Source organism: Lissotriton helveticus, chromosome 2_1 (genome assembly GCF_964261635.1).
Source record: "Lissotriton helveticus chromosome 2_1, aLisHel1.1, whole genome shotgun sequence".
NCBI lineage: Eukaryota > Metazoa > Chordata > Amphibia > Caudata > Salamandridae > Lissotriton > Lissotriton helveticus.
In genome coordinates, this window is record NC_136059.1 from 417,500,945 (window position 1) to 417,526,525 (window position 25,581).

General features: G+C 46.5%; 1 protein-coding gene across 1 annotated transcript in view; it reads left to right on the top strand.

Annotated features, from left to right (window-relative positions):
• The window catches only part of PARP8 (poly(ADP-ribose) polymerase family member 8), a 759,201-nt gene that overhangs the window by 287,994 nt on the left and 445,626 nt on the right, over nt 1-25,581 (top strand). The window contains exons 6-7 of the mRNA XM_078675052.1: nt 7,912-7,989; nt 13,974-14,068. Of these exons, the coding sequence (XP_078531178.1) occupies nt 7,912-7,989; nt 13,974-14,068 (173 nt within the window). The remainder of the gene's footprint in view (nt 1-7,911; nt 7,990-13,973; nt 14,069-25,581) is intronic.

Below are 25,581 nucleotides of genomic sequence, written 5' to 3' on the forward strand. Positions count from 1 at the left end.
TAAGGTGGTGAGGTGGGGCAGATTACAAGGTGCAGTAACACAGCACCTATATGAGAATTGTAACTTTTAGGTGCTATCAGGTTACATTTTAAGAGTATCGATTAAAGGACTATTTTCTACCAAAATAAAGGAGTAGGTTGGAAATTCTGTTATTGCACTACTGCATGAGTGTTGAGTGCTGACTTTGCACACCTTCATGCTAGCTCCCAGAGAACCCTGTTAATGCTCATCTTCACTACAACTGAGAGTCAAGTGCTGAAGAGGTTGTACTTTTGCAGAGCCATAGTAGGATGGGTTCCTGGACATCAACAGCAGATGACCCCATCCCCACAGGCTGAGGCCAGTTACCCCTACTTCTTCTGGTCCCTCCGAATGTGGTCTGACAATTGTCCGCAAGCAGTGAGAAGTCCTGTAAAATTCATTTACCACTTCCAATGACAGAGCAATAAATTCAACTTATGCACCTTAAGCCTACATAGTAACATAACAGATACAAAGTTGGTTGAGGGTAGACCTCGACTCTGTGTCACTAGATCAATTGAGGGAGGGTTCCCATGACAAAACAAAAGAGGTCCTTGTGAGTTAGACTATATAGATAGAACAATTGGAGGGGAGGGGAGAAACTGTGATAAACTTTGAGGAGTGTCCCATTTCAGAAATCCAAGGAGGCGAGTGCTGTGGTGTTATTGACTCTCAGCCCCGAGATACCCAGCGTGTATCCCAGATTTGCTTTCGACTGTTTCCCTAGGTAATAATCGGCACCGATTTCTAGTGTACCGGTGTTGCCTACTCCAGGAGTAATTAATTTAGAATGGTTAATTCTAGCTGAGCTCCTGTACTTGCAGTTGGGCATGCAGCTAGCTAATGCTGACTTATTAGTGTTTCTCATTTACTTCTGCTAACGGTGTACTTTAAATAATTTTCATGCAGTAAATTATTTTACTTTTCTTTGTTTCTTTTGGAAAATGATCAATGAAGCAGAAGGTGCTGTTCCTATACTTGTAAAAAGAGACTAATAAAAGTTCTGACAGGTGCTCGTATTCTGTTATAGCCAAAAGTAAATCTCACAGGTGTGCAACCTTGAAGACTCAAACTATAAACCTTTTGGTTATAGCAGCGTAAGCTAATGGATGGGAAAAGCAAATGTTTAGACATCTAATTCTTCTCTTTTGCTTATGTTCTCTGGCCTCTCGTTTGAGTGAACTCTGGCTATTAGTGAAAAATTCCTAAAAAATAAATAAAGCACCCCTCTGAGAAATCTGGCGCTTCTAAATCGAAAATGCGTTAAGTATCAGAAAATTGATGCAAAGTGGTGTGTCAAATTCAACAAGGGGAGCAAAATATTGGAAACTTACAAAATTATCTAACTAGCATATGGCAAAAATCAACCTTTGAAATCTTTCAACCTCAAGTGTAGCTTCTTTGCTTAGCCTTCTAACTGAGCGAGAGGGATTTTCCTGGAGACTGTTCTCGTTCTGACTGAATGTCTTGAGTTGCTCTAATGTCTACAAAACTGCTGGCGAAATTACGGCTAATATTTGTATGTGTATTTACCTGAGAGTTTCCTGTGGGTTTATTGTGCTTAATTACAGAACTAATTCCACCATTGATAATGAACAGATTCTCCCACAGTCTGTTCCTCAGATAATATGGAGCTGTCATCGATCCTTCAGGGATTATCAGTGTTTGGTGGACTCTATTCTGTGTGTGCATGTGTGTCAAGGGCTGATGAGCAATAAGAGGCCTCAAATTCTCGTACACCTTTATGGATCATTCACCTCCAGCCTCACTCAGAAGATCCGGAAATTTAGCATCATTGACTGGGAACCCTCATTCCTAAGTATGCAAGATAGATGGCAAACGAGGTGAAAAGCAGACTGCACCTGGCATGTTATCTATTTCAGGACATTCATTGTATCCCTGTAAACCAGAACAATTATCATTGAAACACTTTTAGAAGTTCTAACAATAGGTAGGGAAGAAGACAAACAAGCATTTACAATGCAACGGTTTCTCCTTTGGAGAAGTTTACATTGCCAATAGTTTAACCTCTCGCAAATGTGAGAACTATTGTACCCTACGGACGACCTCAGCAGACAGCAATTGCTACCACACACACACACACACACACAGACAGACCCAGCCCCACACACCCAGAGCCAGCCACACCCAAAGCCCCCCCCCCCCACACACACACACTGGAGCAGTCACACACACACACACACACTGGAGCAGTCACACACACACACACACACTGGATCAGTCACACACACTGGAGCAGTCACACACACTGGAGCAGTCACACACACACACTGGAGCAGTCACACACACACTGGAGCAGTCACACACACACACACACACTGGAGCAGTCACACACACACACACACTCTGGAGCAGTCACATACACACGCACATACTCTGGAGCAGTCACATACACACACACCCAGGAGCAGTCACACACACACACCCCCAGGAGCAGTCACACACACACACACCCAGGAGCAGTCACACACACACACACCCAGGAGCAGTCACACACACACACACACCCAGGAGCAGTCACACACACACACACACCCAGGAGCAGTCACAAACACACACAGGCGAAACCTAAAAACCTCCCGCCCATGCTCATTACTTGATAAACAGTACCACCTCCGCCCTCCTACTTGCATTGACAGAATATCACGATAAATTTTTTCATACCATGTTACATGTATCCCCAAGTTTTGGTTCATCCACATGAATCTCGTGAACCTACCAGGCACTTTAAGAGAACGTATTTACACCGGACACCAGGGTTGGGGGGAGATTCATTTCTATTTAAAGGAGTCCGGAGCACCTACCCAGCAGTATTTCTTCCTCCTGTGACCGCCTGTTTACACCCCGAGGCTCGTGCTAAAGGTGAGAACAATGGGCAGCACATAGTATTAAACCTAGACAGTGCACACTTCAAAAACGCCAGAATAAGGGACACCGGGCCTTTAAATTCATACCAGTTTCTTGCACGTTTCTGTATACAATTCCATACAAGTAAGGCAAGAAAATGCCCACGCATGGGAATTTTGAAAGTCTGGTTTGATTACAAACGCATCTAAGTGCTGCACATAAAAATAACGTTTCAGTAAGACTCGGAAAACAACGAGGGGACCAGGAGATCTGAAAAACAGGCATGTTAAACGTGAATAAAAACAGAATGCACAAGTTCCAATAGCTTTACCATCTAAGACTGGCCAAAAGACAGTCACCCGAGAAATCCCCAGAGAGACCTGCTTCAAAGGAGGATGAAAACACAGCACAGCAGCGAGGGAAGCGGGCAACACTCCCACTGGGGGAGGCAGCCTCTGGAGTAAAAACAAAGTGAGGACAAATTCAGACGCTATGTTTTCAAGTCGTTTGAAAACTGATACTAAAAGGTCCTGTCGTGCATTTTCTGAGCACCAGAATTTCCCTTAAACCTGCTACCAACACTAGCCTCCCCGTTACAGAAATGTGCTTTGAGGGGGAAAAAACGAACAAACAAAACATTTTGCACTGCCCACACATCCGAACACCGAATCAACTTCTTACATTAGAAAGCAAAAAGCACAAAAGGTAAGGCAGTTTTAGACAGCTCCGAGCAACTCTCTCCATAAACGTGAATCAGACTGGAGACCACTGTTTTGTAAGTGTCCAGCAACAACTGGCCGTGGGTGAAAAACTGTCCATTGAATAGGTGCAACCAGTTCGCCGCACATAAACCGCATGTGCTGCTTTAAGACTTCCACCCAAACGAAACCTACAAACTAAAGATGGTCTTAATTAACAAGAATCACCAATTACAAACACATTTCTTAGATTGGAAGTTACCATTAGTTTGTCATTTCCCATGTTCTTGTGTAGTGCTACCCATGTTAGTACACTCCTCCTTTGCATCACCAGAGGTACAGGCGAAAACAAAGACACGAACACAATGGAAAATACAGGTGACATTATAGACAAATAAAAATGAACAGAAGCTCGTTTGTGAGACTAGCCATTGCATCGTATACAAGCACCAGTCGGGTCTGCCGACCTCGCCACCCAACACAATAATACAGATAAGTAACATGTTTTCAGGCAAATGTGGCCACGCCTGTAGCCGAGTGGGCGAGGTGCATAGAACTAGTATGTATATCAATCATCAACATCAGAGGTAGTGATAGAAGATTGCTTTTTCCGTCTCAGAGGTTTGGCGAAATCCATAGCTAGTTTCGGGGTTGCGAATATCTTTGCATTTTCATCTGTGTTTATATGAGGGCGAGCGGGGTAAAGCATTGCATAGGGAATTTGTTCTTTCATTCGTAGTTTTTTGACACCTTAAAATTCTTTCCGCGCCGCCTGGACTGTGGCCATAAAATCGGGATAAAAAGACAGAACATTTCCCTAGTAGTTTATGATACCCTTCTGACGAGAAATGCGCAGTATAGCATCACGCTCCTTGAAATTCAGTAGGAAATTCAGCGGGCGGGAGGGGGCGAAAAGAAAGACACGGACAGCGGGCGGGAGGGGGGCATAATAAACATTTTTTGGTCAACAGTAAACAGTATTTCAGAGGCAATTCAATTGAGCTAATGTTGACTTCGGGCCTCGCCTTTTCCCTTGGACTGCGGCCGCCGTTTGCCAACGAGGCTGGCAGGCGGACAGCCAATCCCAGCTGACAGGTTGTGATAATTGTATTAGCTGTCAGCTGAGCCTGGTTCAGACCAGGCAGCGAACGGGTGCGCTCTAGGACCCGGGGGAAGCCCGCGGATCCGCCGCTCGTACACACACCGCATTGCCATTAGAGCGGGTTGAATGGCCGGCTATCGCGCGCTGCCTGCCGCATCCTTTACGCTGGGGCAGCAGCCAGCGAGGGGAAGGATGAGGAGGTGGCCAGCTGGGTGTTTTATTGTTATGGTTTGCACGCCCCTGTAGACCCTCCTTCTGCTCCCGCCTCCTCTGGAGCTGGTATCGGCTGCAGCGCCTCTTGCATTTGCTGTCACCTCTGAAATTGGTATTTGCCATCTGCGGATACCCTGCTCCGCCCGGCCGTGCCAGTTTGTGCCTGCATGGCTCCGGGTGGTGCATCGGACCAGACTGGGTGTGTGGGGTAGGATTCCGCCCTGCCACTGAAGAGGGTTGCTGCTTCGCGAGCGAAGGGATAAAATCCTGAAGGGAGTAACCGAGGCCTCGCGCACACAGCTTCGGGGTCCTCAGGGAGGCAGGGGGGTCTCCATCCTCGGCATTGTGTGTGCGCACGGACCCACCGACCGGTCCGTTACCTCTCGCAGCACCAGGGGGTGACAGATTGCGGCATCCCTTGCTGCCGCCTGCTCGTGTGGATTATCGCTTTATGGTTCCGTCCTGCCTGCAGGATTATGCATGCTTGCATATAAAGAAGGGAGGGGGGCAAACACACGGACAGCGGGCGGGAGGGGGGTGAAAAAGACACGGACAGCGGGCGGGAGGGGGGTGAAAAAGACACGGACAGCAGGCAGGAGGGGGCACAACTTACCTCATAAAGGAGAGAACAAACAAACAAGTCAGGTCCCCGGCCGGCAGCCAATCACAGCGCGGCCCGGGAATGACGTCACGGGGGTGTCTCGGCCGGCAGATTCGGGGGCGTGTTTTTCGTGCTCTCCCCTTTCCATTGGCTGGAAGGTAAAATTCCAGCCAATGGGAAGAGGAGAGGGCGGTACTTAAAAAAAGACACAGAAACGCCCCCGAATCGCGTTTTCACGGGGAAAGCGTGATTGACAGCCTCTGTCTCCCAATGGCTAGCCTCCATTTATGGAGCTAGCCAATGGAGGAAGGGGCGGATTCAAGTCCCCCATAGTGTAAACAATAGCTTTCGCCTGGGCGGGGCACTGCTTCGCAGTGCTCCGGCCAGGTCGAAACCTAAAAAGCTGCCTACATAAGGAGTAGTGGCATATTGGTAGATAATATACTAGACAATCGCATGCTGTACTGCACTGAGGATTGAGGTGGATTGCTCTCGTGTCACCTTTAGATGGAATTGCTGGTTATGGTTTGCAGATTCCCCATCGATTTCCAATCATCGATTTTTGGCACCGCATTTGATTGAAGGACCCGAACTGGTAATCAGATGTATTACAACCAGGGAAATGGACAACCAAATCAGATGTGCCCCGATTAATGCAGGTCAGAAATGCTATTCCACAGCGTAGACGTCAGCTGTTACAGAATAGTTATTCATAGTACTCTGAGAGCGTTCAGGCTTGCACGCCCTACTAGTCCAGACAAATGACGATGAGCTTCATTTCGATACAACTCAAATGAAAGCAGAGAAGCCATGACCACAGATGATTCCATAGAATTGTAAATGCAATCCCTTCTCACTTCTCTCCAGACGGAAGCCGGTTACGTGAAATATATGTATATTTCCTTCTAAGTGGGAGAATATTATGTGAAGCTGGGGTAATAAATGATTACTAAATGCAAAAAATGCCAAGCTCAGGATCATGAATCCAGCTGGAGTGACAGAAAACGAAATGTGGATGAGAAACCAGAGTCATGGAAGATAGCTAGGTGCAATTGCAGTAAATTAGAAGAAATTAGTGTGTGCTCTGGTTTTTATTGCAGTAGTGTTTGAGATTTTCTAAAGGTTTAATCTGAGATATTATTCAATTTGTTTAGTGAATATTTGTTAAATTATGTGTTTATTATCTATGCAATTGTAAAATAGAAAATACACATTACAGCAAAGGACAGGCTATCAACTCAAAGCATACCTAATTCAATCACTGCTGATAAATAATCTTTTTGAAGCCAGTGCAGAGCAAAGAATAAAAACACGCACTCACACACTCCCCTCTTTGTGCAAGGAGGCCCTCCTATCCTTAAGGTATACCCTGAAGGCTCATACAAGAGTATGTGCAATCCCAGACTTCAACCATTTTGGAAAGCCATGATTCATGCTCTCCTTGGTCGAGGTTCTGAGTACACCTGGTCGGTGAACTCCACTCTGTTTGCTGAGTTTTCTTCTGCCCTCCGCAGAGCTTGCGCAGTGCAGAAAACTCTGCTCCACATAGTGCAGCTGAGTTTTTTCCCCGCTCATGAATGGTAAATTTGAGAGGGGGAGCTACCGCTCGTGTAGAATTACTACCTCTTGCGGCAGGAAGATCAGGGCGAGCGGCAGTTCGCACTGCTCTCTGCCACTTGCGGAACTCTGCACAGTTTTTTGGTCACTTTGTGGAGTTCCACATAGGGAAGCTCAGCAAACTACACCCAGGCCTAGTTCTCAGTAAGCAAGATCACAATTTTGAAATATAGGTAGGATGTGTGCATGTTCCTGTTGGACTGAAACTATCACACCAACCCAACTGAAAGTAGTGACGTGCAGTAGTCCTTGATTGAACTCCCTATTGTGAGGTCTTGGAGAAACCCTAAGACCAGTAATTGCACCCTCACAAAAGAGCACATGTATTGTCCTCCTTGTGGTGGAAATTCAGATTAGCTATGGTTCCTCTTTACATAATTTGCAGTTTTCTGTAATAATAATATGTGCACATACAAAGGAGATTCCCTCATTTGAGTGGTGGTGTATCCGGGGGTAAATGTAAGATGGTCACTTTCTTGAATGTAGTCAGCTGCATTACAGGGCAAGCTGCACCATTTGCATTTGTATGTGGGTCACAGTTTCCTTAATGATGCTCTGTGTTTTTTGTTTTTGATACAACAATGTTTTCGTTGGGTAAAGTATAAAACACTTAGGGACCAATAGACAAGTGTTTGCTACAAATAGGTATAACTTTCTTTTGTAGAAATTCTGGGGCTTACTCCTGGAATTCAAAGTTAAGCCCCAGAAATATTGATGCGCATCTTGTGCATAATTTCATTGTTCAGCACATTTTGATTCTTTTTAACTTTCCCTTTGTTTTTCTTATTTAGGAGTCAAGGCACTGTAGTGCGGTGGAAGAAGACTCAGAAGGAGACAACGACTCCGAAGAGTTTTACTATGGAGGACAGGTATTGAATTCTGACTTTTTAAGCACAACTATATGTAAATAAACAATTAACACCCACTAGTTTATTAGAAGTGAGCTTGTTAAAGAGATTTTTTTAAAATCTAAGGTGGGAAATCTATAATTAAATGTTCGAAACTGCTGCATTCATACAAGGGACATTTAGAATTGATGTTATATAAAATCTATCCAAAAGCCTAATCTTGAACTTTAATCTTTCTGTAAGGTAAGACAACTGTAGCACTGTACTTCATATCAGAAACAAATCTAACATATGCCTTGCAGAATGCAGAACATAAGAGATATGACGAGATCTTATGTTATCTATCAGTATAAAAACCACAATAATAAACTCACAACAGATATTCATGACAATGACACCGTTGTAATCATGCAAACTACTAAAACCTTATGCCCACAACCTGGCTATAAGTACTTCTATACTTGTGATCAACTATGTCCAGAACCAGACATTTAGAATCAATGTATGCGCAGACAGATGAAATCCTGCACTAGGCCCAACACCTACAGACATCCCCAACTTCAACACGAGTTGACATTCCTAAGCATAGAGCAGCGTCAGAGCTACTGGAACATATGAAACACCCAGTCTTCATCCCGTCACCTGCAGAAACCCATAGTGTATAAATCAGATGATACCGTGGTTTGTGCCTAAGCATAAAAACGTGACCCCAGCAGGCCTGACCAACAGGAGCCTTTAGATCTGAGCACAATCATGGATTCGAAAATCTTCCCAGCACAATCTGCAATTGAAGTTGGTGGTGTCCTTTGAGATTATAAAATGGAAAAAATGATTTGTGTTCTCAGTTATGATATGTCTGATTGGTCAAACTGTTGGAACTACAGTTTGCGCTAATTTTGCACTATCACTACAGTCGGAATGTGATTGTTGGTGTTCCTACATAACAAGAAGCCCAGCGGTTTTGTGGTGCAATACTAACTGTGATCAAGCCCTTTATTGATCTCTAAAATGAAGCATGATCCTCAGCTCAAAATCAAGCTTAACGACTTGAATGTGGTAGACAACCTGTTGACATCCACCACACTTTCTCAGTTAAAAGAGTCAGGACATAAGGGAAGAGCATCTTTTGTGAGCCAGGTTTATTTTTTTGTTATTTTGATGCATAGTGCGCTGCATACTGCGACATTAGGTATGGTCTGCTTTCAGTATCGGGGCTGGGGGAGGGGGTATTACTCTGCCCCCAGAAGACTGATCTGTGTGGGAGAGGTACCAATAGAAAGGCTCCCCAGAAATACCTCTCCCCAGTGATACCTCTCCCAATTGGAGATCTGATTAGGGATCATACCCGGTTCACAAGCCCCAAGAATGGAATCACCCACTAGGCACCTTGGATATCCTTTATGAGGAGTGCCCCTCTGGGTATGAGTAGGTTCCCTCCTATACCAAGGGTAGATTAGCTTTTCTGCCTCAGGGGAGAGTCCATTAAACATCGTGGAATTTGATAAAACAAAACAAGGGTTGGGGACAACCCACCCTGGCATCAAACAATGGAAGCACTTCTTACGGGTTGTTATAGCCTTTTTGTACCCCTTACCATCGTTGGAGTGCAGATTGGGGGTTATCCTGAATCTGACTACTGGTCCTGTGGCGAGGTCAGAAAGGCTATTAAACTCCAGGGACGAATGGTTAAAAAAATGGTCTGGGTACGTCTGGCAAAGGCATCAGGACATGCTTCCCCATGAAAAGAGGCATTACAGTATTTCTGCCCACCCCTGGGGGACCGGATAGAGGGGCGTTTGACCTGACATTCGTAACATGCTTTCCCCCAACTTTTAGCCATCAACCCTCCTGTTTTTTCTGACTTCGTTTTTGTTAGCTTTAGGACTGTGATATTTAAAAAAGACAGAATAAAATGGGGATCCATATTGAGCAGGTTTTTACAATGGGTAACATTGACTGGTTGCTTTCCTGAATCTTGGAATGGAGCTATAGTGCAGCTAATTTTTAAAAGGTCAAAATGGATCAACCAGCTAATTATCGCCTGATTTCTCTTTTAGATATCCTGTCCAAACTTTACGCCCAAACATTGTAAAACCCCTAGCGACCTGTGCCTTCAATACCAGATTAATTCTACCGTGGCATAGAGGCTTTAGGCCAGATCACTCCACGATGGACCACTGTTTCACGCTGTGGGGAGTTGCAAAGAAGTCAGTGGAGCCGGTTGCTGCTGTTTCAGTGACTTCTGAGTGGCTTTCGACAGGGTGGACAGAGGCACGCATTGCCGCAAATGATAGCATTTCAAGATATCTGGAGCCTTCTTGAGCCTGGAGATGAAGCTCCACAGTGGTAACTGGGTATAGATTGACCTCGAAGGGCATGGAATCCTGACTTGGAAAATTCTGGTTGAGAACGGCTTGTGACACAGGTGCGTTTTAGCACCCCTGCTGTTTAGTCGTTTCATTGCAGACCTTATCCAGACATTATGTGGTACGCATAATTTATCACCAAAAGGTAGAGGTAGGCATATTAGTTGCTTTATGCATGTGGACGATCTGGTTGTGATGGGCCTCATGCCTATTGTCTTGAAAACAAATTACCAATAAATGCTGACAAGACAATAACAATGTTTTATGCTAAGAGAAAATGAAGATTCACGTGGTGCCAAGGTGATGTACATATAGAGCATGTTAGAGAGTACAAATATCTGGGTGTAACCTTTTCAGACGATTTGAGGTGGGATAAACAAATCACTTCCTGGAGACCTGTTCTTTCCATAGTAGTGAATGGGGTGAAAAGATTAGAGCATACTTTTGGCAGCCATACCTTTGAGCCACTAAGTAAAGTTATACTAGGTAAAATAATCCCACAGGCCCTTTATGGATCAGAGATGTTGGCTTGGGATAGCCGGTGTCATGGGAAGCTTTAGAAAATTCTTTGAAACTGCTCCTTGAACTTCCTAAAAGGCTATGATTCAATCTGTAATGAGGGAGTAGCGAACTGTAGCCTGGAATTCCCTGGCGAATGCCTGAGCCTTGTGCTTCTATTTTTCTCTTAAAGATGGGACGCCTGGTGATAAACTGTCAGAGCACGGCGTACCAGAAATAATATTAGAAAATAATTGATGCTGAAGTGTTTGAGGGTCTCAGAGTTGCTCTCCGAAAGAGGGTAAGTGGCCTGGACTGACCAGATAAAGAGTGCCATCTGGCAAAGAGCTCTAGAATCTAGCTGGATAAAGGATCTGCACTATCTTAAAGCCACGAGCTCAGGTATTTCGTAAGTAAGCTCTCAGGAGAGCACAAATCTATTCCCCTACTTGTATAACATTCTGTATTTTTTTGAATTGTGTGTATCTATACTAATATAATAAAGAGAGAGCCCAAACCTTTGAGGCGGGTAATCTCATGAACCACAGCACCAATCACAACACCCAATACAGGGTTGGAAAGGGCAGTTTCAGCAGAAGGACATAGGCTATGCAGACGCCCACCATATACATTTAAAAGGTAAAAGAACCGTGCCAGCAAAAGTAGTCCCTTGTGGGCGTGTCTGCGCTGTGCTGTGGAAGTGTGCTGGGGGCATGAAAAACGCTGGGGGCGTGTGGTACGTTCCGCCCTTCATGCCATGTCTCATATCGTGTGCTAATCCCACCCTGCTCCCTTTAAATACCCCTGCACCCCATAATCATAACCCACCCTAACTCCTTAAAATACCCCAACACCCTTAAACACTAACCCATCTTAACCCTATAATTATATACCCTGTATTCCAAAACCCAAACCTATCCCTAACCCCTAAAAATACCCCTGTACCCCAAAACCCAAACCTAGCCCTGAACCCTATAAATACCCCTGTACCTCAAAACACAAACCTACCCCTGAACCCTAAAAATACCCCTGTACCCCAAAACCCATACCTATCCCTAAACCCTAAAACTACCCCTGTACCCCATAACCCAAAACTATATCTGAACCCTTAAAATACCCAAACACCCCAAAACATATACCTCAGTACTCCAAAACATAAACCCCTATACCCATACTTACCTTATCCAAACATTAAAAAAAACATGCTTTTACCATTCATGCATTTACAACGAATTTCGTTGTAAATGTATGCGTGGTAAAAGCATATAAAATGCAATGCCATGCGTTATATTGGCATTGCGGAGTCATGGTACTTTCGTAATGAAAGTATGCGGAGTGATGGTATGCCGAAAGAAAGTTGAGGAATAATGGGTGTTTACCCTCCCCCGTTAAGTACATTGGTGGCACGGCGGCCCACATCTCCTGCAACATACTCATATTTTTTCACCACCCATTTGAAAAATGCACAGGTCTCTCTCATTGATGGCCAGCACCGACATACACTTTTAGACACACCTCCCGCCACAAGTTCTAGAATTGCGAACTTTAGCGTTTCACAGGCCTGTCACAGATAAGAAATGCTATCAAAACGAAATCCTACAAAACAATATACTACTGGCCGGCAGCAATTCATACCCGGACAACGTCGGGACGGGCTGCTAGTTTTTCTATAAGAATGTATTTCTTGGAAATAAATATTTTTTTCACTTTACTTACATTTATTTTTTGCACGCCATTAGTTTGCATTTGTCCAGCCAAAATGCTATATTTTGTCAATTGTAAACATCCTCCAAACATTGGTACCTTTAGATACTTTTTGTGGAAAAAAACGTTCTGAAGGCTTAAGCACAAAGGGCCAGATGTAGGTAGGCATTTACCGGTCGGTAACGGCCGAATTCGGCCGTTACCGACCGGTAAATGCAATTTGAGATGTAGGGCCCTGTATTTTACAGAATTGGTAAATTTACCGATCGGTAAATTTACCGATTCTGTAAAATACCGAATCGGTATTTTTACCGATTCGGTAAAATTGATATGTAGGTGGGACTCTTCTGAGTCCCACAAGCATTACAAAATCGGTATTTTACCATCAAATTCTATTTGATGGTAAAATACCGATTCCGGTGTGCATGCACATGTGTGCATGCACACCTGTGCCATATGACAGGAAGACCTGCCCTTAGGGCAGGTATGCCTGCCACATGGCACCCGAACCTTTGGGGGTGCTAGAGGGTGTCAAAGTGACACTCCCTGCACCCTTGTGAAAATCAGTATTTACCGATTCGGTAAATACCGATTCGGTAATGCCCATTCATTCCTATGGGCTTCAAAGCCCATAGGAATGAATGGGCATTACCGGTCGGTATTTACCGAATCGGTAAATACCGACTTTTACCGTCGGTAAAATTCGGTATTTATGAGTCGGTAAAATAGAATTACCTTCATCTGGCCCAAAGTGCACAAACATCAAAAAAGTCTCAGTACTGCAGGGGGAAAGGCCTCAGCAGCTAAAAGATTAAACCCAAGTCCACAGATAGCGTAAAGAAAGAAACACAAATAAGAAAACAATTAGGAAAGTGTATGTTTCCGAACTCCTAAAACTTGGTAGGAGCAAGGGCCTGATTTCGAGTGAGATGGTAGTAGTAAATCCTCTGCCTTTTTTTTGTGCAAACTCTTTTGGAGAATCTACCGTGCCATCCCTTTAATCGGGCTAAACCACCTTAGACCATCGCACTTGCTTTAGTCACAGCTAGTCACTTTGCTGTAAGTCATTGGAATGTGTGTGTAAGGAGGCATCATTTTTTGCAAACTGTGAGAGGGCCGTTTCATATAAACCAAAGAGCCCAGTGTGAGCTACAGTTGTAGGCAAATAAATACCTTCTGTTTTTGTACTTCTTTTCTCATATCCTCCTTGGATTTAATGTAAGAAGGTGCCAACGCATGCGATTAATTCGCAAATCTTGGTGTACGGCATTATTGCAGTAGTCAGAAAGGAAAAGGGTTGGTTATATTCGATGGCCACAATCATCAAAGACAGTTTAGTTTGCAAGTGAAATAATTGCTTCATTAATGTGCGTGCAAAAGTATACTCTGTTTACAATGTGTTACTTCCAAAAAGAAATATCACATTCCCTTTTGCAGGTTAGTTTTGATGGAGAACTTCACAAGCACCCGCAGCTGGAAGCTGATTTGGCATCAGTGAGAGAGGTCTACGGATCCAGCGCCGTATCGCTCAGGTATTTAATCATTAGGGGTTCCTTCTTGAATAGTTGTGAATCTCGCCTGAAAATGGAAATCGTGTAAATATTACCATAGCTAGTTTTCCTTTGCAGAGTGGCCTTTGCTTATTTCAAGCTGAATGGCAGCTGTGCGGCTGTCCTCTTGCTTGCCACTTTCAAAATTCTAACTGCAATCATCAAATAGCAACACTTGCTTCCACTTGAATATTTTTTAACACCCTCGATGATTTCTGTGAAGCACCTCGTAGATCATATGCACCGTTACTTCCCACGTGTGGATGATATTAATTCTAAAAAATACACACCTGTCTCAACCAATCCCTATTTGTTTTATTAACTAGAGGCCAGATGTACGACCGTTTCTTCCGGTCGCAAACGGGAAATCGTCCAGTTTGCGGCCGCAAAATAGGTCTGTCCTATTTACAAACCCTATTTTGAGAGTCAGAAACCTATTATCGACTTGCAAAATAAGCTTTGCGATTCATTATTTGGAAGGGGCGTGCCAAGGGCGTCCCTTCCTAGTAGCGACTTGCACTTCAATGTACGATTGTTTCTGATAGATACATCTGCCAGTGGATTCCTCACCTTGTGAATATCCCCTTGCGTCAGCAACATTCGGAAATTCTTTTTGTAGCTTCGCGGCAACGTGTACGACGTCACAGAGGCACGGCATCGCGCGCGACTCTGTGACGTCACCGACATCATAATAGGGCCATGCCGTCGTGATGACGTCAGTTCCCTTTTGTCCGCGTCGTCGACGCTAACAGTTTCTTGGGATCTTCTATTGTGTGGATAGTAACTTTGTTACTATTGTGAACTTTTGTTCTGTTTCTGTTTGGAGTGCTGTCTTCTGTCGAAGATGTCATTGAACAATACAGGATTTAAGCCATGCGACTCGTGTGCCAGGATGATGTCCATTACTGATCCTCATGGTGACTGTTTGTGGTGTCTGGGCTCGGATCACGACGTCAAGGGTTGTCGTTCCTGTTCGAAGATGAACCCAAAGGCTCTTCGAGAACGAGAGGTGAAACTCCTTATTGCCAAAGTTAAGGGTAAGGTTACCAAGAGGTCAAGATCAAGACGATCGAGGTCAAAGTCGAAGTCGAAGTCGAAGACAAGGTCGCGGTCGAGGTCGAGGTCGGAGTCGGCTTCAAGGTCGGCTTCGGGGCATGCTTCAGGTTCCTCGAAGAAAGCATAAGAGGAAGAAGCACAGTTCGAGACACCATTCCGGCAGGGAGTCGGACTCGAAAAAGAAGTCATCTTCTTGAAGACATCATAAGGGCATGATATCTCCCTCTCCGGCTCGTAAGCCTGAAGGTGAGGCCTCGCCTTTGCAGTCTCGGGATCCAACACCAAATCCGGATTCGAATCCGTCTCCGGAGGCGTACCAGTCTTCGGTGCATGATGAAGAGGAAGTTAAAGCTCCTCAGGGTTCGGCGAATCCGGTACACCAACCCGAGGAACAAGTGGAACAGGAGGAGTCGAATACAGTACAGCCTCTTCAGGGGCAACCAGTGGGTTTGTACCCTGAGTTTCCTGGTCCAGGTCAGGACCCTTCGCATTTTCTTAACGCCATGTATGGCGTATATGCGAGAGCAATGTACCCCTGTGGTGCACCGGCTGGTCCCATGGGTCCATTGTCATTTAATCTGGGCATGCCTCAAGCTTATGCTCCGGCGCCTTTCTTGACGATTATGCCGGCGCCTATTCCACCGTGGTACAAAAGGGTTAGCCCACTCTGCCACCCCAGTTCAGACATGGCCATATGCAAATCAGTCTGACCCTGTGCCTCATGGGAACAGTCCCGCCCGAACTGCCAAGCCATGCCTTCCCTGGACCGGAAACAAGCTTCCGAGGACCGGTTTCTGGCATTACAGCCGTCTTCAGCCCGGCTTGCTTGAATCCAGTGGCAAAGTGAGCAAGGGACTCACGTCTGAGCATACCCTGCCACACTTATGGCAGCCAAAAGCGGTACAAAAGGGGGTGGTGATGGACGGAGCATCTGAACCAATCAAACACTCACACCCAGTCAAAAGATCTGGGTTTAATCCATCACCGTTCTTTAGCCCACTCTGCCACCCCAGTTCAGACATGGCCATATGCAAATCAGTCTGACCCTGTGCCTCATGGGAACAGTCCCGCCCGAACTGCCAAGCCATGCCTTCCCTGGACCGGAAACAAGCTTCCGAGGACCGGTTTCTGGCATTACAGCCGTCTTCAGCCCGGCTTGCTTGAATCCAGTGGCAAAGTGAGCAAGGTACTCACGTCTGAGCATACCCTGCCACACTTATGGCAGCCAAAAGCGGTACAAAAGGGGGTGGTGATGGACGGAGCATCTGAACCAATCAAACACTCACACCCAGTCAAAAGATCTGGGTTTAATCCATCACCGTTCTTTAGCCCACTCTGCCACCCCAGTTCAGACATGGCCATATGCAAATCAGTCTGACCCTGTGCCTCATGGGAACAGTCCAGCCCGAACTGCCAAGCCATGCCTTCCCTGGACCGGAAACAAGCTTCCGAGGACCGGTTTCTGGCATTACAGCCGTCTTCAGCCCGGCTTGCTTGAATCCAGTGGCAAAGTGAGCAAGGGACTCACGTCTGAGCATACCCTGCCACACTTATGGCGGCCAAAAGCGGTACAAAAGGGGGTGGTGATGGACGGAGCATCTGAACCAATCAAACACTCACACCCAGTCAAAAGATCTGGGTTTAATCCATCACGTTCTTTAGCCCACTCTGCCACCCCAGTTCAGACATGGCCATATGCAAATCAGTCTGACCCTGTGCCTCATGGGAACAGTCCCGCCCGAACTGCCAAGCCATGCCTTCCCTGGACCGGAAACAAGCTTCCGAGGACCGGTTTCTGGCATTACAGCCGTCTTAAGCCCGGCATGCTTGAAACCAGAGGCAAAGTGAGCAAGGGACTCACGTCTGAGCATACCCTGCCACACTTATGGCGGCCAAAAGCGGTACAAAAGGGGGTGGTGATGGACGGAGCATCTGAACCAATCAAACACTCACACCCAGTCAAAAGATCTGGGTTTAATCCATCGCCGTTCTTTAGCCCACTCTGCCACCCCAGTTCAGACATGGCCATATGCAAATCAGTCTGACCCTGTGCCTCATGGGAACAGTCCAGCCCAAACTGCCAAGCCATGCCTTCCCTGGACCGGAAACAAGCTTCTGAGGACCGGTTTCTGGCATTACAGCCGTCTTCTGCCCGACTTGCTTGAATCCAGTGGCAAAGTGAGCATGGGACTCACGTCTGAGCATACCCTGCCACACTTAAGGCGGCCAAAAGCGGTTCAAAAGGGGGTGGTGATGGACGGAGCATCTAAACCAATTAAACACTCACACCCAGTCAAAAAATCTGGGTTTAATCCATCACCGTTCTTTAGCCCACTCTGACACCCCAGTTCAGACATGGCCATATGCAAATCAGTCTGACCCTGTGCCTCATGGTAACAGTCCAGCCCGAACTGCCAAGCCATGCCTTCCCTGGACCGGAAACAAGCTTCCGAGGACCGGTTTCTGGCATTACAGCCGTCTTCAGCCCGGCTTGCTTGAATCCAGTGGCAAAGTGAGTAAGGGACTCACGTCTGAGCATACCCTGCCACACTTATGGCAGCCAAAAGCGGTACAAAAGGGGGTGGTGATGGACGGAGCATCTGAACAAATCAAACACTCACACCCAGTCAAAAGATCTGGGTTTAATCCATCACCGTTCTTTAGCCCACTCTGCCATCCCAGTTCAGACATGGCCATATGCAAATCAGTCTGACCCTGTGCCTCATGGGAACAATCCAGCCTGAACTGCCAAGCCATGCCTTCCCTGGACCGGAAACAAGCTTCCAAGGACCGGTTTCTGGCATTACAGCCGTCTTCAGCCCGGCTTGCTTGAATCCAGTGGCAAAGTGAGCAAGGGACTCACGTCTGAGCATACCCTGCCACACTTATGGCAGCCAAAAGCGGTAGAAAAGGGGGTGGTGATGGACGTAGCATCTGAACCAATCAAACACTCACACCCAGTCAAAAGATCTGGGTTTAATCCATCACCGTTCTTTAGCCCACTCTGCCACCCCAGTTCAGACATGGCCATATGCAAATCAGTCTGACCCTGTGCCTCATGGGAACAATCCAGCCCGAACTGCCAAGCCATGCCTTCCCTGGACCGGAAACAAGCTTCCGAGGACCGGTTTCTGGCATTACTGCCGTCTTCAGCCCGGCTTGCTTGAATCCAGTGGCAAAGTGAGCAAGGGACTCACGTCTGAGCATACCCTGCCACACTTATGGCGGCCAAAAGCGGTACAAAAGGGGGTGGTGATGGACGGAGCATCTGAACCAATCAAACACTCACACCCAGTCAAAAGATCTGGGTTTAATCCATCGCCGTTCTTTAGCCCACTCTGCCACCCCAGTTCAGACATGGCCATATGCAAATCAGTCTGACCCTGTGCCTCATGGGAACAGTCCAGCCCGAACTGCCAAGCCATGCCTTCTCTGGACCGGAAACAAGCTTCCGAGGACCGGTTTCTCGCATTACAGCCGTCTTCAGCCCGGCTTGCTTGAATGCAGTGGCAAAGTGAGCAAGGGACTCACGTCTGAGCATACCCTGCCACACTTATGGCAGCCAAAAGCGGTACAAAAGGGGGTGGTGATGGCTGGAGCATCTGAACCAATCAAACACTCACACCCAGTCAAAAGATCTGGGTTTAATCCATCACCGTTCTTTAGCCCACTCTGCCACCCCATTTCAGACATGGCCATATGCAAATCAGTCTGACCCTGTGCCTCATGGGAACAGTCCAGCCCGAACTGCCAAGCCATGCCTTCCCTGGACCGGAAACAAGCTTCCGAGGACCGGTTTCTGGCATTACAGCCGTCTTCAGCCCGGCTTGCTTGAATCCAGTGGCAAAGTGAGCAAGGGGCTCACGTCTGAGCATACCCTGCCACACTTATGGCGGCCAAAAGCGGTACAAAAGGGGGTGGTGATGGACGGAGCATCTGAACCAATCAAACACTCACACCCAGTCAAAATATCTGGGTTTAATCCATGACCGTTCTTTAGCCCACTCTGCCACCCCAGTTCAGACATGGCCATATGCAAATCAGTCTGACCCTGTGCCTCATGGGAACAGTCCAGCCCAAACTGCCAAGCCATGCCTCCCTGGACCGGAAACAAGCTTCCGAGGACCGGTTTCTGGCATTACAGCCATCTTCAGCCCGGCTTGCTTGAATCCAGTGGCAAAGTGAGCAAGGGACTCACGTCTGAGCATACCCTGCCACACTTATGGCGGCCAAAAGCGGTACAAAAGGGGGTGGTGATGGACGGAGCATCTGAACCAATCAAACACTCACACCCAGTCAAAAGATCTGGGTTTAATCCATCACCGTTCTTCCACCGTGGCATAGCTCGGCTCCACCGAGGTCATCGACTCCGCACACGGCGTCGCCGGCTCCGGAGCGACCTCGGGATCCAAATCGAGGTTCAACGCCGGTTCCAGCTTCTCATTCAAAGGAGGCTCCAGCTCCTCATTCGACGCCGGCTCCGACTCCGTCGGAGTCATTACCGGATCCGACGACGTAGATGCGGATAGAGTGGTCGAGGCGTAGAGCGGCAACGTCTTATGGAGGAGAGGAATTATGAGGAACCTGAGGTTGAAGAAGGCGAACCTCAGGATCAGGAGGATTACTTTGAAGAGTTGCAGGATGCAAGTGGTTTGGAACTTTCACTGGAATGGGAGTTGCCCGCTGTAGCTGATACTCCTTCTAAAGATGTGGCTCCTTACCATGTGGTGATTAAGAAAGCTGCAGATCTCTTAAATTTGACTTTACCATCTGTGGAGTACAAGTCTAACATCCTTACGGAGGTTCTCCATTCTCGAGCCTCTGTGGTTGAGCCAACTCTGCCATTTACTGAGGCTCTAACTGAACCTATATTGGAAGTCTGGAAGAAGCCTCTTACTGCACATGCGGTGTCAAAATCAGTTGGAAGACGCTATAGGGTGGCACCTGGAGATCCTGAATTCTTGTCTATTCATCCTCTGCCAGAGAGTTTGGTGGTCCAGGCTGCTTGCTCAAAGAAATCGGCAGGTGCTTTTCCCCAGGTTCCTGGAGATAAAGACTCTAAAAAGCAAGATCAAAATGCGAAAAAGGTGTTTTCGGCAAGTAGTATGGCACTTAAATCCACGAATGCTACTTGTCTGCTAGGCAGATATGTTCATGCTTTGATGGACACAGTGAAGAAGTTAACATCTAAGCTTCCTTAGGAGGATAGGAAGAACTTTAGTGAAGTGGTATCTGACACACAGGCTGCAGCTCGTCAGGTCATACAAAGTGGTGTGGACACAGCGGATTCAGTGGCTAGGATCATGGGGTCTTCAATTGCCACTAGAAGAGCTGCTTGGTTAAAGACTTCCGAGTTTTCAGCTGATGTTCAGGCTGCTCTGATGGATTTGCCTTTTGATGGCACAGGCCTTTTCGGGAAGAAAGCTGATGCTGCTTCGGAAAGGTTTAAAGTTAGCAGAGCGACAGCAAGCTCTTTGGGTCTGCAGACTAGAGGCTCTTTCACCAAGAAGTACAAGGGTTTTGGAAGATCTACTTTTCGTTCCTATAAGCAGAACCAACAGCAGCAGCAGCAACAAAATCCTTTGTACAAGTCCTAAAGGGGTAGACAAAGGGGTCGTCCACGTGGACGTCAAGCCTCCTCCTCCTCTACTTCCTCCTCTAATACCCACCCCCCACCTACAACAGCAAAGCAGCCCTAGATCCGCCATTCCGGATCATGTAGGTCCTGTAGGGGGTCGGCTTACTTATCTTCTAAGGGATTGGGAATCGGTTACATCAGATCTTTGGGTTCTCAATCTCGTAGAGAATGGGTATGCTCTTCCCTTTTGGGAATTACCTCCCAATTACCCTCCTTGCCAGGGTTTTTGCTCGGAGGACCATCTGTTGCTCCTTCAGGAAGAGGTACAGGTACTGTTCAAAGAGGGTGACATAGATGTGGTTCCAGAGCAGGAAAGGGGTCAGGGGTGCTACTCCCGGTATTTCCTGATCCCCAAGAAGGATGGCAGACTTCGTCCAATCCTGGATCTCAGGATCTTGAACCTTTACCTGAAGCAGGAGAAGTTCAAGATGCTCACCCTTGCACAGGTTCTTCAGGCGCTGCTGGAAGAGGACTGGATGGTGTCGATCGACTTGCAGGATGCGTATTTTCACATCCCAATCCTGAAGTCGCACAGGAAGTATCTCTGTTTTACGGTGGGGTCGCAACACTACCAGTTTGCGGTCCTTCTGTTTTGTCTTACTACTGCGCCTCGAGTCTTCACCAAGGTGATGGCTGTGGTGGCTGCACATCTCAGAAGGTTAGGGATTCTGGTATTCCCTTATCTGGACCACTGGCTGATCAAAGCAGAGTCTCCAGAGATAGAGCTCCATCATCTACAAGAGACAACTCAGTTGTTACACAGGTTGGCTTTTTCGATAAATATACCCAAATCTCACCTGGTGCCCTCCCAGCGCAACCTGTTCATAGGTGCTGTACTGGACACAACTGTGTGTCGTGCATTCCCTTCTCCTCAAAGGATTCGCGACATACAGGAGTTGATTCCTTTATTTTTCAATGGAGTGGTCGTTCCAGTCCTGAAGGTCCTTCGCCTGCTTGGTCTGATGGCTTCCTGCATTCTGTTGGTCAACCATGCACGCTGGCACATGAGGGCACTCCAGTGGTGCCTCCGCAGGCAGTGGTATCAACACAACGGAGATCTCAGGGAGTCTGTGAGGATCTCCAGAGAAGCTGCAGCGGATCTGACTTGGCGGGGAGTGGAAGGCAACCTGTCTCAAGGAAAGCCCTTCCAACTTCCTCCAGCGGTGGCTCATCTGGGGGATCTGGAGATCAAGGGTCTTTGGTCTCCAGAGGAAAGGTTGCTTCACATCAACCTTCTCGAATTACGGGCGATACGTCTGGCGCTCAAGCCTCCCTCCCTTCCCTTCGTGGTCAGTCAGTTCAGGTCCTGACGGACAACACCACTGCGATGTGGTATGTCAACAAGCAGGGAGGAGTAGGGTCGCAGTGTCTCTGCAGAGAGGCTCTGCGTCTCTGGTCCTAGGTTCAGGATCATCAGATTTGTCTGATGGCAAATCATCTGGCCGGAGTTCTCAACGTGCGTGCAGACAGTCTCAGTCGGCAGTTCTCGGCTGACCACGAGTGGAGGCTTCATCCAGTGATAGTTTGTCACGTCTTTCGGAGAATGCTCACTGCCCGTCATTCTGCAGCCTCCAGGTTCCGATGCAGGGAGCCTTGGGGGACGCGTTTCAGTTGAGTTGGGACTCACATCTCCTTTACGCATTTCCTCCCATACCCTTGATTCCTCGGGTTCTGAGGAAGATTCACCAAGACCGGGCCCAAGTTATATTTGTCGCCCCGGATTGGGCAAGAGGGTGTGGTACACAGATCTTCTCTACCTCTCCTCGTGCCCGCCGCTCCGTCTCCCCTCCGGGCAGTTCTCCTCTCTCAGATGGAGGGGCAGGTTCTACACCCCCACCTCCAAACCTTACACCTTCATGCCTGGAGATTGAACGGGGTAACCAGAATTCCTTTTCTCTCCCACCTGATGTGGTGGATGACATTCTATCGGCCAGACGTGACTCCACCAAGTCCATCTATTCTTATAGGTGGTCTAAATTTGTATCCTGGTGTGGGGAGAATTCTGTTGATCCTTTGAGAGCTTGTTTGTCAGAAATACTTCAATTTGCTCTTTCATTGGCGCAGCAAGGTTTTGCTGTAGCTACGGTAAAGGGATATCTATCAGCTTTATCGGCTTTTATCTGTTTATCGGATCAACCATCTTTGTTTAAATCTCCTGTTGTATTGAGATTTTTAAAGGGTTTAACAAATACGTTTCCTCCAACTCCCTTTATTGTGCCTCAATGGGACTTGAACCTGGTTCTTACATATTTCATGGGTTCTCCATTTGAACCTCTACACGGGTGTCCTTTGAGACTTTTTGTCTTTTAAGACTGTTTTTCTTGTCGCAATTACCTCGTCAAGGAGGGTCAGTGAGCTTCAAGCTCTTAGTTCTAAGTCCCCGTTCTTGACCATTCATGCTGAACGAATGGTTCTCAGGACCAGCGCTGCTTTTCTGCCTAAGGTGGTTACTTCTTTCCATTTAGGACAGTCCATTACCCTACCTACTTTCTATCCTCCCCCTCACCCTTCTAAGGAGGAGGAGCGTCTTCACCGTCTGGACCCTAAGAGGGCGGTGAGCTTTTACCTTGATAGAACTAAAGACTATCGAGTGGATGACCAGCTCTTTGTGGGATTTGCTGGCTGCAAGAAAGGTCGAGCTGTGCACAAGCGCACACTCTCAAGATGGATCATACTATGCATCAAGATCTGCTACGCCCTGGCTGGTAAGGAACCTCCAGAGGGTATAATGGCTCATTCTACTAGAGCAAAGTCATCAACATCTGCTTTGTCTAGAGGTGTTCCTGTAGAGGACATTTGTAGAGCAGCGACATGGGCCTCCCTCCACACTTTCGCGAAGCATTACTGCTTGGATACCAAAGTGAGGAGGGAGGGACAGTTTGCACGTTCTGTCCTCCAGGATTTTCTGGTATAGCAAAGTGGACACCCTCCTCCAGGAGTGGGGACTGCTGTGGGACTCTATTCATAAGATGAGGAATCCACTGGCAGATGTATTAATCAGAAGAACAAGTTACTTACCTTCGGTAACGCTTTTTCTGGTAGATACAGTATCTGCCTGTGGATTCCTCACATGCCCACCCGCCTCCCCGTTGTCCACTCTTCTATGCCTTAGGTAATGGCAATGTTTTAATGTATATATGTTATTCAACTTGAATTACTGCATTGTCTTTGCACTGTGTGTGTTATCTTGACTATTGTATACTGTGTATATATCTACTGTTGTCGGTCCGCCCGTGTGCCTCGAAGGCACGGAAAAAAGGGCAGAACTGACGTCATCACGCCGGCGTGGGCCTATTATGGTGTCGGTGACGTCATCGGAGTCGCACGCGATGCCGTGCCTCTGTGACGTCGTCAACGTCGGTGCGAAGCTACAAAAAGAATTTCCGAATGTTGCTGACACAAGGGGATATTCACAAGGTGAGGAATCCACAGGCAGATACTGTATTTACCAGAAAAAGCGTTACCGAAGGTAAGTAACTTGTTCTTTGCAGCCGCAATTGCAAACCTAAAACACTCACAGTTTACCACCCATTTCAAATGAGTGGTAAGACACTCGCAAATGTGAAGGGGTCCCCATGGAACCACTTCCCCCTTGTGACTGGCAAATAATATATTTTTTAAGAGCAGGCAGTGGTCCCATGGTGAAGTTTCATTTTTAATTTTTTTTAATGCATCCTGTTTTCCTCAAAGGAAAATGGGCTGCATTAAAAAATACCTGCTTTATTGAAAAACCCTATCCGGCCACCATCCATGGGAGTGCTAGCTATTTCCAATGGGATTGTAAATTGCACCTGCCTCATCAATATTAATGAGGCACGCAATTTGCGACCCCATTAGGAATCGCAAACGGTGTCTGAGACACTGTTGTAAATTCCAATTTGCGAGTCACTAATAGCGAGTCGCAATACGACACAATTTTCAACTTGCAAATTGGAAGGGTCGTACATCTGGCCTTAGGTTTACTATTTTGGCAATCATTTTTGTGCTGTGTTCTTCTGAAGGTCCCAAAAGTACCTGTGTCAATGGCCCTTGAAAGCAAAGATGCATCATATATGATTAGTATGCAACAAGGATGAAGGGTCAGACCTAGCTCAAATCAGCATAAATACCAAGCAAGGACTCACCAAGATGGACATAGACAGTCATAACTCTGGTAAGCTATCCACACATCAAGGATGTGGGTACTTACGCCATCTTTGTTAAAGTTAATGGAGACTTGTGTCACAATTAAAAACAGAGTTGCATGTCCATTCCCAAAAAGCACGAAAGAAACCACTGAAATCAAACAAATGAAAATTGGCAAAACAAGGCTATATCTGCAATACATGCAAAATCTAAAACACTGAAGATATGTTTAAACAATATAATAAAACTCACTGATTTACAGTAACATACAACATGCACAGATACATAGCTCAGCATTTTTTTTATTAAAGCAATCTGTACATTAGAGGGGCACTGCTGTTTGACCAGGAGCCTGGTGATATATAACAAAGAAAATTATTGTTCATTTGAAATGTATTTTAAGAGTAGTGTATAAAGAAATAAATGCATCCTTACTGGACACTAGATGCTATTACCTATTGGGAGCAAATTGTATGAAACACAATCATGTATTAAGGTAGCGCACTATATTGCTGCTCAGCACTTTTAACAATGAGTATGGAAGTATTTTAACATCAAAAGTGCTCTAGTGAATAACCAAAGTGAAAGCACAGTTCTTATGAAATGTGCAAGTGAAAACGTGTTAATAGAACAGTTTCAAAATTAATTAATCAAGTAGTTTTGGCTGTGACAATTA